General features: G+C 47.5%; 1 protein-coding gene across 7 annotated transcripts in view; it reads left to right on the top strand.

Annotated features, from left to right (window-relative positions):
• SIPA1L1 (signal induced proliferation associated 1 like 1) overlaps positions 1–23,097 on the top strand; it is a 431,752-nt gene that overhangs the window by 381,141 nt on the left and 27,514 nt on the right. For all 7 annotated transcript variants that reach the window (XM_090033264.1, XM_090033262.1, XM_090033261.1 and 4 more), the window contains 2 exons: positions 13,637–13,786; positions 20,971–21,095. In XM_090033264.1, coding sequence (XP_089889390.1) covers positions 13,637–13,786; positions 20,971–21,095 — 275 coding nt within the window. The remainder of the gene's footprint in view (positions 1–13,636; positions 13,787–20,970; positions 21,096–23,097) is intronic.

A 23,097-nucleotide genomic window follows, 5' to 3' on the forward strand; every position in this document is an offset into this window, starting at 1 on the left:
CTAACTCATTGAGAACCACAAAGCAAGCAGCCAAGGGCTCTGTCCCAGAACTTGTACCCTTGTGAATAATATGTTTGTAGTCAATAGTATTAATGCAGGAACTGTATTTTTCAAGTTCATTCCTGATTTTGTTTTTATTTACATTTACTTCATATTAGATTTGCATAAAAATTTTGATGAGCAGTGCATCCATTTCTGTTGTCTGGTGTCAGGAATACTTACATTTTTCCTAGTATAAAGAAATACCATTTTTGTCTGTCTGTAAAATGTGCATTTTAACACTTACATTGTCTCCCACCCTCTTGGGAAAAACCTGTCAGGTAGCTGAAGGCCCCTCAATCTCCTTTTGTCCAGACTAAATAAACCCAGTTCCCTCAGCTTCTTTTCATAAGCCATGTTCCGCAACCCCCTAACCATTTTCATTACCTTCTGCTGGACTCTTTCCAATTTGCCCACAGCCTTTCTGTAGTGGGGGACCCAAAAATGAAGACAGGACTCCAAATGCGGCCTTACCAGTGCCAAATAAAGGGGAATAATCAGTTTCCTTATTGAACCACATGAGATTTCTTTTGGTCCAATCCTCCAATTTATTGAAGTGTCTCTCAATCTTAGCCCTACCCTCCGGCATATCTACTACTCCCCCCAGCTTGGTATCATCTGTAAACTTGCTGAGGCTGCACTCCATCCTGTTGTCCAGGTCATTGGTGAAGGTATTGAACAGAACCAGCCCTAGGACCGACCCCTGGGGCACTCGACTTGAGATTGGCTGCCAGCTACAGATCGAGCCATTGATTACTGCCTTTTGAACCTGATGATTCAGCCAGTTTTCTGTCCACCTCACAGTCTGTTCATCAAACTCGTACTTTCATAGCTTAGCAATAATGTTGTGGGAGACCATATCTAAAACCTTGCTAAAAAAATCAAGGTATATCACATCCACTGGTCTCCCTGCATCCACAGAGCCAGTCATCTCATCACAGAGGTCAGGTTTGTCAGGCATAACTTGTCCTTGGTGACAGTTCCTAATCACCTTCTCGTCCAAGTACTTAGCAATGCATTCCTTGTGGACCTGTTTCATGATTTTTTTAGGAACCAAGGTGAGGCTGATTGGTTTATAATTCCCTGGATCCTCTTTCTTACCTTTCTTAAAGATGGCATTATTTGCCCTCTTTCTATCATCCAGGACCTCTCCCAATCACCATGAGTTTTCAAAGATAATGGCCAGCAGCTCTGCAATTATATTGGCCAACTCCCTCAGCACCCTTGGGTGCATCACATTTGGCCCCATGGACTTGTAGACATACAGCTTATCTAAATAGTACCTAACCTGTTCTGTTGCCACTGTTGGCTGCTCACCTCCTCCCCAAGCTGTGTTGCCAGGTGCAGTAGTCTGGGAGCTGCCCTTGCCTGTGAAGACTGTAGTAAAAAAGACATTGAGCACTTCAGCCTTTTTTGCATCCTCTATCACTAGGTTGCCTCCCCCATTTAGTAAAGGACACACACTTTCCTTGATCCTCCTCTCGTTGCTGACATATTTGTAGTAACCCTTCTTCTCACCCTTTGTAAGGGGATGGGGGTGTGCCACTTACCGTGGGACCCCGATCCCTGGATGTCCCCTGGAGAGGAGGGGTACGTGTTGGACCGTCCTGCTTCGCCGCTCTCGCTTGCCACGACTTGATGGAAATATGTGGTTCACCCTTGCCGGGAAGCTGGCGGTCCACGTGGGGTACAGTACCTCCAAGGTCCAGCGGTCCTGAGGGCTCCTCCTCCCCTACACCCTCGCCCGGTCCTCCGGGTGGGGAGCCTCCGTTGGGGCTCCCTTGTCTTCGTCTTGGCTCCGCAGTGGGGGGGGGGGGTTTACCCCACACCGCTGGGCCCTCCCCAGGAGTCCTATCAGCACCTAGTCTCCCTGGTGCTGATCGCTCCACTCGTCCTGAGGCGTCTCTAACTCAGGGTCTCACTCTCTCGACCCGGGGGAACTACAACTCTGTCCCCCCTGCCCGCGGGTCTTCCCCGCGGCCAAGCGGCCCGCAGCCGCCGGAGGAGGGTCCCTCCGACCCAGCCTCCCTTCCCGGCTTCCTCCAGTGCAATGGCCACCGGTCCCTTTTGTACCTCCGTCCGTTCGGGGCCCGCTGCGCCCCCTGGCTCCGCCGCCTCCGGCCTTGCCGGCTGGTGCTGCACCGCTCCTGGCTTCGCGGCGGTCGGCCTCACTGCCGCCGGTCCTTGCCGCCCGGCTCCCGACTTTACCGCACCCGGCCCAGCTGCCTCTGGACCTCCGGCTCCCGGCTTCGCCGCCGCCGGCTCCCCGGCACTTGGCCCCGCCGCTGCCGGCTCCCGCCGCGTGGCACGCGGCGCGGCTGTACCTGCCTCCGCCGCTCCTGGCTCCTGGCTCCCGGTCTCGCCGCTCCCGGCTCCGCAGCTCCCGGTCTCGCCGCTCCCGGCTCCGCGGCTCCTGGGGCAGGCTCCCGCCGGAGCCTCCGTCCTCCCCTGCTCAGGGTAGGCGGTTCCTTTTTATCTCCCCGCACCGGTCCCGTGTTGGCGCGGTTCCAGTTCCGGGAAACCTTAAGTTCCCCGCCCGGCTTCCGGGCCCGGACCCGGAAGCGGGGCGGAACTCCGGGATTCCCCGCTCGGGCCGGGCCCCTCAGGGTCCTGGCCCCCTCACACACCCCACCCCTCGGGACACCACTAGGCGATCCCTTTGCTGTGCGATGTTCGCCCCCCGAGGGCTTCTCCCCGTCCGCACAGGGCGGTACCAAGGGCTCGTGGGTATTCTCTATCTCCCCCCACCGAGACAAAAAGTCTGCCACGGTGTTGCTGCGACCGGGTTTATACCCGATTTTAAACTGATAGGGCTGGAGTGCCAGGGCCCACCTCATTATCCGGGCATTCTCGGTTTCAGCCGAGTTGAGCCACCGTAGCGGGGTGTGATCAGTTATTAAACGAAATTCTCGGCCCAATAAGTAGTACCGAAAATAGTCTATACCCCAACGGATGGCGAGACACTCCCGTTCAATTGTAGAGTACCTCTGTTCATGCTCGTTCAAACGGCGACTGGCGAATGCCACGGGGCGTTCGACTCCCTCCACCTCCTGCGAGAGGACCGCTCCCAGGGCGTATGCTGAGGCATCCGTCTGTAGGATAAAGGGGGCGTTAAAGTTAGGGGTATGGAGTACCGCTCCTCGACACAAGGCTTGTCGGAGCTCGTTGAACGCCTTGCATCTCTCTGGAGTCCAGTTGGTGCGTGGTGGTTCCTTCCCCTTGGTGGTGTCTACCAGGGGATTCGCCAGTTCCGCAAACCGGGGAATGAACCGCCGGTAATAGCTGGCGAGCCCCAGAAAGGCTCGCATCTGCCGCTTGGTTGCCGGCGCCTCGTAGTCCCGCAGTGCCGCCACCTTATCCCGTAAAGGTCTTACCAGCCCTTTGCCTACTTGGAAGCCGAGATATTTAGTCTCTGACCTTCCAAGGGCGCATTTCTTTGGGTTGGCCGTCAGGCCCTTACCTCGTAACTCTTGCAAGACCTGTCTCAGGGCCTGGAGGTGTTGCTCCCACGTCTTGGTAAAGATCACGATGTCATCGAGGTAGGCGGCGGCATATTCCTGGTGGGGTGCTAGTATCCAATCGATTAACCTTTGGAAGGTTGCGGCGGCCCCATTCAACCCGAACGGCATCCGTTTGAATTCATAGAGGCCCCAGGGGGTCCCAAAGGCGGTCTTAGGCTGATCCTCCCTTCGCAGGGGAATCTGCCAATACCCCTTTGCTAAATCCAGGGTGGAGATGTAATTGGCTTGCCCGATATGTTCCACCAGTTCACTTATCTGAGGCATGGGGAATGCGTCAAACTGGGTGATGGCGTTCACTTTCCGGAAGTCAACGCACAGCCTTAAGCTGCCGTCCGGCTTCGTCACCGCCACCAACGGGCTTCGCCAGGGGCTGCGGGAAGGTGTGATGATGCCTTGGGCCAGCATGCCATTAAGCTCCTCTCTAATCGGTTGGCGCCGAAAAAAAGGAATGCGCTGCCACTTTTCCCTGGCAATCTGGCCTGGTGGCGTCAGGATCTTATGCTCCACGCCTCTAGCCTTCCCCGGGGTCTCTGAAAACACATCCCCAAACTCTACGATTAGCTGTTGTAACTCTTTCTGTTGGGAAGGGGACAGGGACGTCTCTTCCCCAAGTGGTCCCCCGTCCCGGGTCTTCGGCCCAGTCTCCCCCTCTTGACACTCCCCATCTACCGGCTCTCGGTCCATTTCTAGAAGGAGCCCGTGCGGCTCCTGCCACTCCTTCAGTAGGTTGATGTGCAAGACCTGGGACGCCCTCGGATGGCCCTCCCTTTGGACTTCATAATTGACCGAGCCGGTTCGTCTAACGACCCGGGCCGGCCCCTGCCACCGCGTCTCGAACTTACTATGAGAGCTGGGCAGCGTCACCAACACCTTCTGTCCGGGCTGTAACTCTCTCTCCCGGGTTCCCTGGTCGTATCGGTCCTTTTGCTGTCTCTGGGCCTGTTTGAGGTTGTCGTGGGCTGCTCTCTGGGCCTTGTGGAGTCTGTCCTGCAGTTCCTGTGCGTATTCCGCCACCTGGCGACCCCCTCGTGCGCCGCTTTCCCAGCTCTCCCTTAGGATGTCCAACAAACTTCGGGGTTGGTGCCCAAAGACCAAGCTGAAAGGGGAGTAGCCCGTGGAGGCCTGTGGGGCATCCCGTACTGCAAACAACAAGGGTGGTACCAACAAATCCCACCTGGCTGGATCTTCCTGTGTGCAGCGCCGGAGCATCCCTTTCAGTGTCGCGTTGAAACGCTCGACCAAGCCATTCGTTTGGGGATGATAAATTGACGTTTTTAGGTGAGTGACGTGGAGCACCTTGCACATGGCTGCCATTACAGCCGACATAAAGTTCTTTCCCTGGTCAGTCACGATTTCTCGCGGGATCCCGAAGCGGGCAACCCACTTCATAAGCTCCTCGGCCACCTTGGAGCCCGTCACCGTCCGTAAGGGAATCGCCTCCGGAAACCGGGTGGCGTAATCAATAAGCACCAGTAAGAACCGGTGGCCGGCGGTGCTTTGTGGTAAAGGCCCCACCACGTCAAGCACCACCCTGGTGAATGGCTCCCGTATAACGGGCATCACCTGAAGGGGGGCGCGCGGGGGTTTGTGGGGGTTCACTAACTGGCAGTGACGACATTCTTTACAAAACCTCTCCACGTCCTCATATAGGTGGGGCCAGAAGCACCAGCGTATCAGCCTGGCCTCTGTTTTCCTTTTTCCCAAGTGGCCTCCCATTGGGTTCCCATGGGCTAGTTGTAATAAGGGTGTGCGGTAGCGGCAGGGAATTAAAAGTTGACTTCCCTCCCACCCTGTCTGTGGGTCGGGCTTAATCCGATATAGCAGACCCTGTCTTAACTCGACCCGGGGGCCCTGTCCCCGATCCGCCGTGGGGCTTACCGGTTGCCGCTCCCGTTGGAGAGCCTCTTCATGGAAGGGTCTCAGCTCCGCGTCCTCCTCCTGCGCCTCCCGGAACTGGTCACTGTTTGCCAGGCCGTCCAGCTCGCCCGGCCAAGGCGGTTCGGGTTCTTCCCCGGCTAGGCCCTGTGGGGGTTCCTTTCGAGGCTGGAGAGCGGCCAGCACCTCGTATATCTCCGGCCAGTCCCTCCCCACGATCATGGGGTGTAAAATATCTTCCTTCAACCCCACGGGCAGGCGTCTCGAAACTCCATGCAGCCGGACCTCTAGGATCCGCCGTCGAAGTGCGTCCTCTGCTTGTGCAGGCAGACTAGGTGGATCCCTGTGCACCGCGGGGCGCGCCTCCATTCTACCAGCGATGGTCTGACTAGGGTCTGTGCGCATCCGGTGTCGATTACGGCCATGAGTGGTCGCTGCCCCACCCAGGCCTTTACTCGCGGCAGGGGCCTGGGGAAGGTGTCTTCCCTGCCGCCGACCCCACAGTCCATAGGTTCCTCCCGAGTGTATTCCCCTACTCTGCTGCTACCTCCTGGGGAGCGGGGCCCCCTTACCGGGGGGGTACTCGGCTTCGGTCGGGCAGCACCGGGCAAGGTGTCCCCTGCCGCCGCAGCGGAAGCAACTAACACCCGGGTTCCCTGGGGTCTTCTCCCCCTTACTTCCCCTGCCCTTTCGGGTGGAGTCTTCCGCTCTTGGTTTTCCCCGGCCCGGGCGCCGCCCTACCTGGGCTGCTGTATATTGCTCCGCCAGCTGTAGAGCCTGTAGGGAAGTTGTGGGGCCGTGACACCTCACCCACTGTTGGGTGTCATCCTCCAGGTCCGTCAGGAACTGCTCTAGCAGGACCTGATCGCATATTTCTTCTTTCGTGGTCTCCGTCGGCCTCAGCCACTTCATCATTTCATCTCTAAGACTGTGCCACAACATCTTGGGGCTTTTCTCGCCCTTGGTCTTGTTTCCTCGGAACGCCTGTCGGTGCTTTTCCAGGGTGATGTCAAGGCGTTGTAGAATCTCGGCCTTCACCCGCTCGTAGTCGCTGGCCTCGGCGCGGGTCAGGGCTCGGTAGGCTGCCTGGGCCGGGCCGGTTAACAGGACTCCCAGCCTACTGCCCCATTTCGTCCGGTCTATGCCTGCGGCGAGAGCTGCTCTCTCAAAAGTTTCTATGAAGGCCTCGACGTCGTCTTCCCGATTCATGAAGGGCATGTTCATTTCCCCGCTATACGGGCCAGCCCTTGTCTGCTGCTGTTGGAGCAAATGCTCCTGCACACTCGCTTGCCGTAAGGCAGTCTGCTGGTGCTGCTGTAGCAGCTGGGCCATCAGATGCAGCGTCTGCTGCGTCACGTCCGCGCTCGTAGGGAGCTCCATGGTGCTGTAGTGCTCTCCGAGCTAGGCCGGGCTCACTTCCCGGCCAGTGCACCAGTTGTAAGGGGATGGGGGTGTGCCACTTACCGTGGGACCCCGATCCCCGGATGTCCCCTGGAGAGGAGGGGTACGCGTTGGACCGTCCCGCTTCGCCGCTCTCGTCTGCCACGACTTGATGGAAATATGGGGTTCACCCTTGCCGGGAAGCTGGCGGTCCACGTGGGGTACAGTACCTCCAAGGTCCAGGGGTCCTGAGGGCTCCTCCTCCCCTACACCCTCGCCCGGTCCTCCGGGTGGGGAGCCTCCGTTGGGGCTCCTTTGTCTTCGTCTTGGCTCCGCAGTGGGGGGGGGGGTTTACCCCACACCGCTGGGCCCTCCCCAGGAGTCCTATCAGCACCTAGTCTCCCTGGTGCTGATCGCTCCACTCGTCCTGAGGCGTCTCTAACTCAGGGTCTCACTCTCTCGACCCGGGGGAACTACAACTCTGTCCTCCCTGCCCGCGGGTCTTCCCCGCGGCCAAGCGGCCCGCAGCCGCCGGAGGAGGGTCCCTCCGACCCAGCCTCCCTTCCCGGCTTCCTCCGGTGCAATGGCCACCGGTCCCTTTTGTACTTCCGTCCGTTCGGGGCCCGCTGCGCCCCCTGGCTCCGCCGCCTCCGGCCTTGCCGGCTGGTGCTGCGCCGCTCCTGGCTTCGCGGTGGTCGGCCTCACTGCCGCCGGTCCTTGCCGCCCGGCTCCCGACTTTACCGCACCCGGCCCAGCTGCCTCTGGACCTCCGGCTCCCGGCTTCGCCGCCACCGGCTCCCCGGCACTTGGCCCCGCCGCTGCCGGCTCCCGCCGCGTGGCACGCGGCGCGGCTGTACCTGCCTCCGCCGCTCCCGGCTCCGCAGCTCCCGGTCTCGCCACTCCCGGCTCCGCAGCTCCAGTCCTCGTAGCTCCCGGCTCCGCGGCTCCCGGGGCAGGCTCCCGCCGGAGCCTCCGTCCTCCCCTGCTCAGGGTAGGCGGTTCCTTTTTATCTCCCCGCGCCGGTCCTGTGTCGGCGCGGTTCCAGTTCTGGGAAACCTTAAGTTCCCCGCCCGGCTTCCGGGCCCGGACCCGGAAGCGGGGCGGAACTCCGGGATTCCCCACTCGGGCCGGGCCCCTCAGGGTCCTGGCCCCCTCACACCCTTCATGTCCCTTGCTAGCTGCAACTCCAGTTGCACTTTGGCCTTCCTGATTTCATTCCTGCATGCCCAAGCAATGCTCTTATATTCCTCCCCAGTAATTTGTTTCCACTTCTTGTAAGCTTCCTTTTTGTGTTTTAGCTCACTGAAGAGTTCTCTGCTAAGCCAGGCTGGTCTTCTGCCATACTTGCTAGTCTTCCTGCTCATCAGAATGGTTCAAACCTGCACTCTCAGTAAAGTTTCTTTAAAGCTGGGGAGAAGTAGGCATGCTAGAAGGGAGGGACATGCTGCAATTGGATCTGGACAGGTTACAGGGGTGGGCAGATGAGAACAAAATGGGATTCAATACTGACAAGGTACTGCAACTAGGGGGAGAGAACCAGCAGCATACCTACAGGCTGGGGAACTCCCTTCTTGTCAGCACAGGCAGAAAAGGATCTTGGAGTCATCATATACTTCAACATGAACATGGGCCGCCAATGTGGGGACGCAGTCAGGAAGGCTAACCACACCTTGTCATGCATCCACACAGATGCATCACAAGCAGGGCCAAGGAGGCTATCTTCCCCCTCGATGCGACACTGGTCAGGCCACAGCTGGAGTACTTCATCCAGTTCTGGATGCCACACTTCAAGAGGGATCTGGACAACATGGAGAGGGTCCAGAGGAGGGCCACTGGTATGATCAGGGGGCAGCAAGGCAGGCCCTACGAGGAGAGGCTACAAGACCTGAACCTGTTCAGCCTCCACAAGAGAAGACTGAGGGGGGATCTGGTGGCTGTCTATAAACTGGCCAAGGGAGACCAGCAGGCAGTGGGAGAGTCCCTGTTCCCCCCGAGCACTACTGGGAGTAACAAGGAATAACGGCCATAAGTTGACAGAGTAGATTCAGGCTGGACATCAGGAGGCGCTACTTCACAGTCAGGGCGGCTAGGATCTGGAACCAACTTCCAAGGGAAGGGGTGCTTGCTTCTACCCTGGGGGTCTTCAGAAAAAGGCTAGATGTACACCTCGCTGGGGTCGTTTGACCCCAGCATTCTTTCCTGCCATGGCAGGGGCCCGGACTTGATGATCTGCTCAGGTCCCTTCCGATCCTACCAACTATGAAAATACAGCCAGCTCTCCTGGACTCTCTTCTCCCTCAGACTGGCCTCCTTAGGGAATCCTGCCCATCAGTTCCCTGAAGGAGTCAAAGTCTGCTTTTCTGAAGTCCAGGTTCCTTACTCTGCTGCTCTACTTCCTTTCTTTACTCAGGATCCTAAACTCAATCATCTCATAATCACTGCTACCTAAGCTACCATCCACTACTACATTCCCCACCAGTTCTTCCATGTTTTTGAGCACCAGGTCAAGAAGGGCATGGCCCCTAATTGGCTGCTCCAGCACTTGCACCAGGAAGTTGTCACCAGCACTCTCCCAAAACTTCCTCAGTTGCCTACACACTGCTGTATTGCCCTCCCAGCAGATGTCAGGGTGGCTGAAGTCCCCCATGAGAACCAGGGCCTGTGATCAGGAAATGTTTGCTAGCTGTTTGAAGTCTCAGAGCACAGGACTCATTGACTTGAATTGCTGTGGTGAACTTTCATCAGTTCTTATAAATCAAGATACCTGGGTTTCAGGTCAGACACCTGAGGAACAGGCAGTTAGTGACCATCCCTGAAGAGTGTGGCTTAAATGCATTGGCCTATATCAGAAAGAAGCTCTTACGCAGAAGCAGGGAAAGAATCAAAAGCTCTACCACAGCATTAAGCTACCTTTTCCTATAGGACCAGCCTATGGTGCAGTCCCCTGCATCATTCACATGTAAATTTTGCAACAAATAAAGCAGAAATTTTGCAACAAATACAAACAGAAGCCTCCTTGACTACACAGCCTAGTCCATTTCTAAAGCAGGTCCGCCTGCGCACTGAATGACATAGAATCCAGTAGGGAAAACATATTATGTACTCTATTAATTAAAGACTATGATAATGCATATGCACAAGGGGGACAAATCAAGCTTGAATAGCCAGCCAAATAGCACATTTGGGTGCTTGGCTTTGCACCTTAATGGCATTCATTTTCATAATTTGTTCTGTGTTTTATATACCTATAACATACATGGTAGATTGTGGTGTATCACTTATAGGGTTGCCAATCCTCCCGGATTGGCTGGGAGTCTTCCGGAATTAGCATCAGTCTCCCGGTGACTATTGAAAGCAATCCAGGAGATTGATATTGTGAACAGGTTGAACAGTACAATTAATGACTAGAGGTGCACTGATACATGAGTCCCATATCACATTGGCTCCAGTATCAGGAAAATTGACAGTATCGGCAGTCGGGTTTTTTTGGCTGATATGACTGATAATGTCACTGATAAATGCCTTGTTCACGCAGTGCAGCCCACGGATGTCCAAGAGCGCAGAGCCCGGCAGCATGGAGAGCAGCTGGGTCTGGCTGGTCAAGTCTGATGGGGGGGAGGGAGGCGGCCACAGACCACAGCCCCAGCAGTGAAAGAGGGAGTGGGGCTGGGACTGGGACTGGGGCGGGGGCCAGTGCTGCACAGCTGGGTCAAGCCCTGGGACGGAGCTGTGAGCAGCTCATCCAGGGGGCTTGAGGAGGGGGTGGCGACTCCCACCACTACACACACCCCAGGAGGGCATGTGCCCCTGGATCTGTGTGCAGGGCAAGTGTGGGCTGCAGTTGCAGGCTGGGGTAGGGGGAAGCACCAGGCTGTTCCTGGTGGGGGGTTGGGCCAGGGCTGCATTTGGGGCGGGTGGCGTTGGCACTGGGAGGGGAGTTACAGCAAATTTTGGGGTGGCTGCAGCCCCCCCCGTAGCTCCCCTCTCAGTGCCACCTCCACCCGGCCCCAGTGCAGTCCAGCCAAGGCCCCTGCTGAGAAGAGCTGGATGCTGCTGTGACCCCAGCCCACAGCTGCAACCTGCCTTGCCCTGAGAACAGATTCACAGGCACTTGCCCTCCCGGGGTGCACATAGGGGCACCAATCTGTAACAGATTGATACGGTTTCTACCAAGGGACACTTACTTTTTACTTGCAAAGGTGGGTGGGTGTGGGGAGACAGTATATTTATTCAAGGGGGGGCAGTAGCTTACAATGCTGTAGGGCTCTATATACTATTTATCTGCTTACCACACAATAAAGTCAAATCAGTCTTGAATAAATAAGTGTGGCTGTTACTTATGTAGCTTCTCAGAACAAGTTTCTAATCACTTTGCTGTATTTATTCTAAAAGTCTTCCTTGCTGGTAGAGGAGTTGTATCTCTGTCATTAGTATGAAGTCTTCTTTCCCCTCAGGACATTGCTGTCACATTTTTCGTAATGCATAGAAAATGAAGTAAGCCATATCTGAAACTGAAGTGCAAATATAAGCTATTCTGTTAGAATGACATTTTACACGCACCATACAAAGAATGATTGTCCCCCTACCATAAATTTTGATGTGTTGTTATATGAGAGAAGTTCATAGTTGACAAATTTTGATTTATGTATTTCTGAGTATGAGTTGATTTAAATATGTGTTTTATATAAACACACACGCGTGTGTGTGTATCTTATTTCAAAGCAAGTATTTCTCCTGGCTGGACTTTGCTCATTCTCTCTTTCTCTCCTCCTCTTTCTCCCCTTTTCCCCCTTTCTCTCCCTTTACCCCTCTCTCTTTTTTTCTCTCTGTCTTTCTCTGTGTCTTAGAATGCCACTGGAAAAATTAGCTTGCTATTAATCTGGTTAATCTCTCCCAAGGTCTCCAGCTATTGAACTCCTTTGCGGGTTTGTTTTTTTTCTTTTGTTTTGGGGGGTTTTTTGCAATCAAATACTTGAGAATTTTTGCTTACACTGATAAATGTGAGAGGAGTTAAATTCAGGTCTGTAGACTAAAGAGGCTTTATTGGGTTTGGTGCTGTACTTCAAATAATCAGGATTTAAATTGCTGCTGCCTTGGCTGTGTAGAAAATTTCTTGAATTTCATTATACAAACAGCACTTCTGGTGTCCCAGATGACAGTACACCCTTTATTTTCACTTTCCTCCCCTCCTCTCAGCAATCTTACGTTATGTTTTGATTCTGGTAAGCAAAAGGGTGGAGAGAATATAAAATAAAAGGAGATGAAAAACATCTACTCACAAATTCTTGAAATACTTTGAAAAAATACTTTGAGAATTCCTTCTCACAGTAAGCAGAACTTGTAAAGCTTTTTCACCTTCAGTATGAAGTTTTCAAGCTTTAAATAGTTTCTTCAATATCATGGTAAAAAATATTGTGAAATATTGCTTCCATTTTACAGATTGGGATGTTGAGGCATGCAGATTAAGTATACTTTAACAATTTTTAAAAACATTTTGGGGTCAAAGTCTTATTCAACTAAACTAGGGCTGTGCACAGCCTGCATTTAGGCTATAAGGATTAATTTTTGGCCCCCAGGCTCTCACCTGGCTACTTACCCCCCTTTTGCTCTGGCTGGAGTAGCAGCCAGGATCTCCAGCACCTCCTCCTTTCTCCATCTTCTCTGGCTTCTGTTTCCTGCCCCTGCTCCAGGGGGTGGTGCAGTACAGCATGGCCTCTGATGCCAGGGGAGTCTGCAGTCTGAGGCATCTACACAGCACAGTATACTGGGGGCCTGTGGGCTGTTGTGGTGCAGCCCATGCAGCATTAGCCCCTGGCTGCTTAGAATTTGGACAGCCCTCGACTAAACTGTCTTTCACTGTAATCACTGGTACTTCTTTTGCAAATAAGATGACTGTAACATCTCAAACTGCAATGTGTTCGTTGTTTTCCAGTTAAAATTTCCATAGAAATGTATTTTAAATATAACTTGTTTTTCATGGAGATGCAAAGTCCCTTTACGTCTCCTTTAAAGGCTCCTGTTGATTTCAGCCACTCCCAGACAGAGCAAAATCATTAAACGATCTTAACCAGTATAAAATCCAATAGATGTGTGAAAGACAGGAAATGAAAAATAATCCAGTAATCTTAATTTACAGGGCAAATATGTTAGCTGGACAGTGGAAGAAAGCTCCTATTCAGAATTTGTCCAGATGTGAATGTTGGAACCTAACCATTTATATAATACACTCTTGCTTTATTAACAGGAGACAGCTCTATGTAACTCTATAGGCAGAGCTGCAAGAAGTTATGAACAATTCTATTTATTTAGAAGCGATGAACCTCTTATTTAGATTTGCAAATAATGTTAACGAATTCTGTGATCCTAGCTTTTTAATTAACAGTTTTGTGGCAAAGAGATGAATTTTCTGTGCTTGGAGGATTGATCTAGGCTTGCACTTTGTTAAAATTCCACACACAACTCGGCTCTGAAATGCAGGAATATATCACTCTTTTGTATGGTATTTGTGTGAAGTATGTTACGGTTCAATATTCTTTACTAGCAAACTGCCAAAACAACTCTGTTTATTTTTGGCACTGTTTGGCAGCTGGATTGTTCTTCTAAAAGTGTTCCTCACTACCATCCTATTGCTCTTTTCCCACTGATCCCACAGGGAAAAAATTAATAGGGGAAATCTGTATGGATTTCCAACTGATTTTATGTTTACCTGTCTTCATGAAGCCATGTTTACAGCTGACATGGCAATTTGCACATTGTCTATCATGCTTTGCATTATCTTACTCTTCAGAACTGTTGACTTTGAGTTTGTTTGCTCTGTACAGGTTGTCTCCTGGTTCCGATGTCTACGTCACCGTTTCATCCATTGCTTTAGCGAGATCACAGCAGTGCCGTAATTCACCAAGCAACTTATCGTCCTCAAGTGAGACTGGCTCTGGTGGGGGAACATACAGGCAGAAATCTATGCCAGAAGGGTAGGCAGTAGATTTTTCTTCTTATACTCTTTTTTTTAGGTGCTGTTGGCTGAGGTTTCTCTCTTCCATCTGATGTTTAGTGCAGTGGTGCTCAACCTACAGCCCACATGCCAGATTTGGCCACCAAAGTGACTTGATCTGGCCTGTGGCATGGAGAATCAGCATCAAGCAGCTCTGCCCAGCACATCCCCTTCCTTGTTCTGGGCTGTACTGCAGCCCCCTCCTCCCACAACTATCTCCCCTCCCTTACAGAAGGCACAGCTTTCTCTCTCCCTCCCTTTCTGCCTCTCCCCTCCCTATAGCAGACACTGTTTACAGGAGGTAATCTTTCCTTTCCCTGCCTCCCTCTCCCCCCTCTGGCACTGGCAGCCACCTCCTTCCTCCTCTTTCCCTTGCCTGCCCCCCCACTGAAGGGGAGTAGTGGCCTTTGGTACAGCTGGGTCTCAACCACCTAACCTGCCTCTGTAAAAGGTTGAGTGTGACTAGCTTAGAGTAATAAAATACAAGCAATGCTTACTGTTCTTTACAAAATAGTTTTATATGACTCCCTCCCTTTTTGAAAAAGTCAGGTTGAAGAGCAGTCTTACATGTTTTTTTCCCTTCTGTTCTTAGATCTGACAGTGCACAGTCTGGTATCTATGGAGACCTTGAAGTATTTTAGAGTCGTTGTTAAGGGCATCAGTTTTATTTGCAAAGCACTTCATTTCACAGATTTAGCTTCTAAAATGAAATCAATAATATGCAGTAATCAGACTGAGTTCTTGGGCACTTGACTTTGCAGTGGGTGCGGCTGTTTTGAAGCAAGAGAAGTGATTTATGCATTGAAGACTTGGGCTATTTAAGGACAAAGGTACTAAGTGACCATGAAGGAGTGTTCAAATAAGCAGTTCTTTCACTGAAAACTCTATGAATCAGCCTGTCTCTTTCAGCTATCATGAAATTCCCTGAAATGATCCAAAATTCTCCTTTGGGGAAAGCTCATGGAGGAAGAAATTAAATATGTAGCATTTTCAGAGAACACTGAAAAGGAAAAAATAAATTAAATGCCCTTAAGTAGGGAAAGAAAAATAATTGGCAGCAATAAAACTACACACCACATTCTGAGATACCTCTTACAGAGAAGAAGGAATAGAAGCTGTTAAGCAGTTCACATCAGGAAATTTTCCTCTGAAGTCTCCTTGAATATTTTGCAGGTCATTTTATAATCCTCTCCATGTTGGGTCTTTGTAAAGTTGTAGTCTCTGCTTCTGTACTGAAAAAAATGGCATGAGGGAATGTAAATACTGTTGTCTGAAACTAGTGAAACACCCTGTGCCTCATGCATATCAGAATGTCTTCAAACTCCGCTGTCCAGTGTAAAATAAGACTATGCATCTGAGCAAGGCATCAAGTACACCCCTCATCTGCAAAACTCCTAAGGTGTCTCTCATCCAGTCATCTTCCATTACAGTTTAGGAAATTTGCTTAAAAGATTACCCTCTCCTACACACCTTTTGGTGTTTTGTGTCTTTCCCTGTAGAGCTATCCCTTCCTGAACAGCTTCATAAAGGCATCTTGATTCAGGAAGCTTCTCTTTTAAGCAAATTCCCTTTACTGTCAATAAGGTACAACTGTTTTCTTGAATAAGAATGCACTTAAACATACACCTATGCTTTGTCCTGAATCAGGCCCAAAATGCGCATACATATCCTTCCACAGCCAATTTCCCTCTTAAAAGTTAATTGTGCACACAAGTGCAATAGGTCCTTCCTGTCTGAGTGTTTTACAAGCTAAGCAAAAAGAAAATTCCTAAAAACTCGGGTACTTAGTTCACTGTTTCCAAACTCAGTCAGATCAAAACCTTATTTCACTGGAACAACAAAAGGAACAATAAAAACAAGAATTGGCAATGATCCTCTGTAAATACTTCTCTTCCCACCTCCCACACTTTCACCTTTCAACTACCTGGCTGTTTTAAAAAAGTAGCAAGATTTAATTATCATGGAAAAGAATGCCCTCCTCTCCCACTATTTTCATGCTCACAAGCAGCTGAGCTATGTTTGCTCAAAAGGCCAAGCATGAACAATTTCTTCGTGAAAGATGAAAGTTTCCAAAGCTTACCAGTGACTGCAAGGAGAGGTTAGAATACAACCTTTAACTGACATTAATTATGGCAATAACAGCTGTGCCTGCTATGTTATTGTCCATGTTTCCACTACAGGCAATGACAGGTGCTCATTGATTTCAACAGTTTCCAGATTGGGCTTCTATTATAGATGTTTCATGTATACATCCATTTGTTTACATATGTTACTTATGTGTTTACATGAATGTTAATGGAATGTAAAAGAAGAGTAAGGAAGAATGTTTTTCCTTTTATGGCTGTTTACTTTTCCTTCATTTCTCATTGCTGAAAGTGGATTCTGTTTTGTATCTGAGGCCTCTGTTTTTTTTAAGTGACATAAAAGATGCCCCAATCATCACTAATTATTTTTAATCAGTAAGTTTGAAAAAGCGTAGTTAAAAAAAATGAAAGAAACAAATGTGTTGCATTTTAATTAGTGAAATAGTTAGACCTAAAAGAGATTGAAAGCAAACAGTGTTTTTGTGGTCTTTGTTCCTTCCGGAAAAATTTCCATATCATAAGTTAAACAAAATATGTGAGAGTGAACATTCATATTCACAAATATATCAAGAGTAATAATAGGAGTGTGTTGCATGAAGAATAAATTACAGGTGACACACAAGTTGATAAATAAGATTTTAGATTTTGAACTTTTTTAGATTTCCCATTACTCTTTTTTTTTTCTTGGGTTTTTTTTTGTGTGGCATGGACAAATACATATCGCCTAACATTTCCATTGTTTCAATAGTTCCATAATAACGTCTAGGAAAACCATCAGTTTTAAAAAATATATATTTAAAAATAACAAATATCCTTAGCACAGCAATCTTCATTTTATTCCTTTTTTTTTATTGACTAGCATCTGTTAATAATGACTGGGTATGGCATGTTTAGGAATGGATTAACCTTTCATTTCTGGAGACCCCAGATTTCCAAATTCAGTGTTTCCTAGGCTGTATATACCCATGCTGTTCTTTTCTTGCAGTAGTAAGACAGTTTTGGATTGTTGAGCCAATTATTATCTTTCATGGGTTGATTCAGTTGATGAGAAACTTCTGAACAGTCAAAAGGAGTCACAGGGGCTTATTTGGCTAAGGCAGGCTTCCATTTTGGTAGGCCTATGTTTGATGGATTTGGTAGAAAGTGGGGTGTGAGGATTGATTTTTTTTCCCCACCCCCATCTGTACATGAAACCCTTGGAGGAATGTTCTAAACCTAAGTAAGTCAAATAGGACTGGACAGTTACCTTGCTGAAGTTACTTGACCTCAGTTGTTTTCCTGCCTAGAGCAGGGGAGGCTAGACCAATGATCTGCAAGGTCCCTTCCAGCCCCTAATAATCTATGAATCTAAATAAAATATCTGTACAGCAATATTGAAACTGTGCAGTATGTTATATTCAAATATTTAACATTTAATCATTTCACATCCAGCTAAGTGGCTTATTCCACAGATTCCAACTACTTACTACAGTTCCACTGATCCTACAAATCCCAGCTGGTCCTTGACACTAGCAGTCAGCAACTTTTTTTTCAGGAGCAGGCCAGGAGCAGGCCCGAATGACCCGGCTCAGCTCTGAGGCAGGCCAACAGCCGCTACTATCACTGCTTCTCCATGGCACCTGTCTATGGCATGTGCAAAGCTCCTTGCTGCTGAAGATCCCACTAGCTGGCTGTGCTGCAACACAGGTGAAATCTCCCACTGCCAAAACCCCAAAAGGTCCAGGGAAAATCCTATGGCTTTCCAGGCCATAAGTTGCCAGCCCTGCTTTACATCATTACAAAAAGCTTCAGTTTTTCTCTGATAGCTTTAATATTACAGTTATATGTTTAATACAAGATTTGACAGCACATTTGAAAATTAAAAATGTATGGGCAAATTAATTTAATCTCAAATTAAATGAGTGGAAAAATACTGTAGTGGCTGCATTCATTTTCATATTTAATTTAATAAAACTTCTGACGCTACCATAGTATCATCAGCCTGCTCCATTGAAATACCTCAAAACATGCACATTTTCCCCCAGAATTTAGGTTAGAGTCATTATGCGGAGTATGTAGGACTTTGGTTCTACTTGATTTTTTCTGAAAAGGATAGTCACCCAGCCTATTTCTGTATCAATTCATTCTTAAGATCTCTTCTTCCCTCTATACTTGCTTGTCTGTTATGCAGATTAGTACCATGTCCTGAATCCTCACCTTTTTCTGTACTGTCCCTGCATCATAGAAAAATAATATAACCATCAATCAGGAAAAGGAAGGATGACAAAGAAAAATTATTAGGTTTCAGCTTCAGTTGTGCATTCCCATGCAAGGTGCCCTGATTCTCTGCAGTGATAATAGCTGACTTCACTCATCTTGCTGCAGTTGATGGCTACAAAGCCAGTTGCACCATACCCATAGCATTTTACTTCAGAAAACTAGGGCTGGAAGAGACCTCAGGAGGTCATCTAGTCCAAAGCCCTTCTCAAGGTAGACTCTTCCCTATCTAAACCATCCTAGATAAGTGTCTGCCTAGCTTATTCCAAGCAAAGCTATGCAAATGACTCTCCCATGTAACTACCAAGCACAATTACTGACAGACATCAAGAATGCTATAACTTACCAAAGGTAAAGTAAGGGGGACAGGGCCACTATCCATGCCCTACCATTGTGAGGGCAAGAAATAGTTTGTTAAAATATACTTGAGGTCCAAGGAAGAGAACCATGCCCCCTTCACCCTCTGCCCCACCCCACTACAAAGGAAGGCAAAAACCCACACACTCCATGCCAGACTGTGGGATAAGTATGTTTTAGAGCTGTTTGGTTTTTGCCATGTAATTGCTTTTCAGAAAAATGTTTGTTGAGCAACCTAGATTTGCCTCTCACCATAATTTGACTATATCGGCAGAAATTTGATTAACAGTTCAGATCATGGTGAAATTTTCCATGGTACTTGTACTCCTAAGTCATTTAGGGACTTTTGGAAATTCCTCAGAAGGCTAGAGAAGGAAATGAAGTGACAACAGAACTTTTATGTCTTTGACTGATCATGAATCTAATTTAGTGGTTCTCAACCTTTTTAGACACAAGGTACCCCTTGTTAAACTCAAGGCACCCCTCTTTGAGAATGCCAGCTCTTAGCTTTGACTAATCTTCTGACTGCAGGAAAATAGTGGAGCAGTTCTTTTGATGCAAAGAACTTAGGACGACCATAACTGAAAGACTGTTTTTGACACTATTTGAAATCTTTGGCACATCCTGTGAACCTTGTAGATGTTTTGTGCACCTGACTGCACTAATATTACATGGCACCCTGCAACACCCTTAAAAGTATCTCACAGCACCCTGGTTAAAAACTACTAATCTAATGTTAAAAGTGTTCCATTTTTAACCTTAAAGTTAATCAATGTCAGTAGTTCACTCTAAGTTTCTGACCAATGGTTATTCGATAGCCCATATGAAAGAATTTGAGCATTAGGTGCAATTCCTAATGGGCAATTCTCCACAACCCAAAAAGTGTTATTGCAGTTGCTACTAATTGGTGTATGTACTAGTTGCCTCAGAAAATAGGCCAAGAACAAAATATGTTCTCAAGTCTGTAAGATCTCGCAGATCAGTTTTGAGGTAATGCAGGAAAATTTATGCTGACACTTACTGTGTTTTAACAGTTGTGTGAATAAGTAGAGTTGTTGATCCAGCACTTTTAAATTTCTGGTATGAATTTTTTCAAAAGATGGTAAATAACTTGGGAGCAAAATTCCCGAAAGTTTTCGGTGGAACCTGTGATCCTCTGGTTGCTTAGGGACTATTGAAAATCTCATGTTTAGTCAGAAAGTTCAGATTAGCCATGTGACGGGAAATATTGTTAAGCATCTGATTGCCACTCTAATTTTTCACTCATTTCTGGTTAAAGAGTTATAATGTGATGTGTCTACTAATTGCAAAAGTTTTATTTTAATGATAAAAGTCTTCAAATTTGTCTTGTGTTCCTCCTTTGTGTCTATATAGTCCTCTCAAAACTCAGTGATAGTTTCTTTACCTATATTAATACTATCTTCATTTTTTTCAGTGGCCTTAGCTTTATCAACCTTTCACGGTACATCATATGATTTCATAATTTTAAAGTTTAGGTGTAAGAAAAAGGTCTTCTGATTTTTGTATACTGACTTTATTTCTTAGTTGTACCTTTTTGTTTTTTCATCATAACCCTTTTTCCACAGAAGTGTATCTAACTGTGCCATCATTTTTTGCAGTTCTCTTTGCTTCCCAAGTGCAGAATTGAATATTTTATGAGTAATTGAACTACTTAAAATAATTCTTCCCCTGTTCCTTTATGCATTAATAATTTTATTATTTTCAGATTTTATGCTGCCAGATGTGGAACTTTAACTATTATGTACTGTTTATTGGAGTCTGTTTATTGACTCTTTAAGGTTTATATCATTTCCATGTTTGAAAGTTTTTTGATTTTAATATACTATAATCCAGATCAGAGCATTCATGAGAGTGTGCGTAGACAAATGTCTGTGGTGTCCAGTGGTAGCTGAATAGTAAAAGAGGTTTTCCTAGAGTCCTTGTAAAATAGTTAAGATAAATTGGGTTGTCCTTCCTACCTCTTCTGAAGTTCAACTTGACTAGGACTGGGGCCTGTCCTTTTTTCATGTTAAGGTCCCATGCATCCTTTTCCGTGAGCTAGCCATCAGTATCCTTTGCAGCTATCAGAACACTTAAGTCTTGCCAGTTTGGATCAGCTATTCCATTTCTCCTTTTCTGAAAATGAGTAGTGATTTCTAGCTTGCCCGCTTTTTAGTTAAATATTTTTTGTGCTATCCTTGTTTAAGATGTTCTGAAGCAGGGTTGCTCAGTAAAAGAATGATTCCATGTGTGCTGTATATATTGTACATTATATGTGCTTAATGACCCCATGGAACTAAAAAGAAAAATTCAATGGAAAAGCATTGTAAGTGCTACCGTCAGTTGTTATTGTGAATTTCTGTAAGAAGTTACTTGCTGGTTTCATGTAAGTGCTCTTTTCTTCCTGTACAGGATTTAAACCTCATTAAACCTGTTGTCTACCTTTATTTTGGGGATATTTCAACAGGTTTGGAATGACCCGTAGATCTCCTGCCTCCATTGACAGGCAAAGCACACAGACAGATACTGGGGGCAGCGGCAAATCCACACCTAGCTGGCAAAGGAGTGAAGATAGTATTGCTGACCAGATGGGTAGGTAATTAATTTTCACAGCAAGCAAATAGTGTCAAGCACAAGGTGACTTTGGCAGTACATTTCTCCATGAAAAGAACCCTCTTAAGCACTGTATTTTCTGTGTCTTTTTAACCCTGGTTCATCAGAATGAATAATTACATCTTGGGTATAATGGTCTCTGCAGTCTGTGTCCTTGATGTCTGTGAGTATTCGGTGAGGAGGAACTGAAGTAAATCTGCCATAATGCCCCCATTCTCTGGAACACCCTGTCCTTAAGAAGAGGTTGGGTAGACATGCTCATTAGTTTGTCTTGCTGTTGAAGACTTGTGTGACCTCAACTGCTTTCCCTAGTGGCTTGGCTTAGTTTAATTTTCACTTAGTTTGTCTAAAGTGCTTGTGATGCTCCCTTTCAAATGGTGCTATATACATGCAAATTGATTGTTTGATCGTTGAAGCTGTAAAAATCCCATGTACAAAATGGAAAAAATGCAGTTAAACTTTAAATAGTGAAATAAATCTATAGCTTTGTTAGAATCGCCTTCCGCCCGTGTATACATTTTCATTGCACTTGGCAATTAAGCTGTCAGCTGAGGAAACGTATTAACTACATAAAACAGCTGGGTACTGAGGATTTGCATTGTTAAGCCCTCATTTGGAGTTTCAGCACATAGACCTTTTCCATCTTTATGTGTTGCTGCTGTGCACTGAGGCAGTGACTTGACACTAGTTACCAATAAGTCTCTGACATTGATAGAAGTTTTATCTCAGCGACATGCAACCATTAGCATTGATCCAATATGAAAAGTTTAGTTAAGGCTGTTAGATTTTTCCCTACCTTCATTACCATAGGTTAATAGGAATTGAGGGCATTTTAGACCCCAGAAACCTGAAGGTATTCCTGTTAGTCCATAGTTTTCCTTTCTCACCTGTAGTTTTTACTGCATGCCTTTTGCTGCTAGTCCTAGGGGAATGTGTTAACTTGAATATAGAATGAAGTATTCAGTAAATGCATTAGAAGCTTAGGAAGTGAAATGTGATTCTGAAGACGTACTTTGTTCCAGTAACTTCAGAGCCTCAGTGAGCTGCGCCTTATTGAAGCCATCTGTCATTCCTCCCCCCCATTCTTCCTTTAACACAAAAAACCTATGATTGTATGATCTGCAGCTCTCATTTTGTCAGAATACTTTTTAATGCATATGTTTTTATGCTGTTGTGATGGTAACGACACACGTAAAACAGGTTTCTTGTTCAGTATTGCTTTTGCAGGTTTTCTGTTGTGCATTGATGCTGGTGCTGAATAGAGCTACCAGCAAATTCTGCTATGGAATGTTAGATGTCACAGTTCATAGCCTAAAAATAGGAAAGGAGCAAGAGATGTTGCTCCTGGTGGGGAAACGTGTTCCAAGGTTTGTCAAAGGCAGAGAGAGAGAATATAGGACTCTTTGTCCATCTCTTGAGTGGTATCACACTTGCAATTGTAAGCTATGTCCCCATGTAGAAGCTGTAGTGCCAGTTCTGGTGAGTCTATGTAGCATTTTGGTTCACCACAAAATGAGCAAAGTCCCTTTGCTTTTTAGAAAGAGAATATTACAATTTGTAAGTAAGGAGAGAACGAGACACAGCTCTTTCTGTCTCACCCTAGACTTCAGAGAATGCTTGTCCAGTTCCCACTGTCACCTCTTGTTTTCTCTTGCCAGAATAAGCAGTCAGGAGCCCCAGAAAGCTAATGATGTTGCAGTTCAAGACTGAAAGGGTGTAGTAGAAGAGGGAAATTTTGTCAGATTCCATCTGCACTTTGGCTAGTTCTCCTGTAAAGACCTGGATATTGAAAGTATAAATTTCCCTTAAAAGTTGCCTTTAAAAAATACAGAATTTCCAATATCCCCAGGAGAAGTAGTTCCATGTAAAAAAAATTATCACCAGAAGAGACCTTCTTAGGGACACTCAAGAAGTAGATGCATATTTCTGGAGAACCTTATATGAAAGTCAACTAATACTCAGTAGCAGTCCCCAAAGAAAG

This window comes from Crocodylus siamensis, chromosome 2, assembly GCF_052110815.1.
Source record: "Crocodylus siamensis isolate JL-2025a chromosome 2, ASM5211081v1, whole genome shotgun sequence".
Lineage (NCBI taxonomy): Eukaryota > Metazoa > Chordata > Crocodylia > Crocodylidae > Crocodylus > Crocodylus siamensis.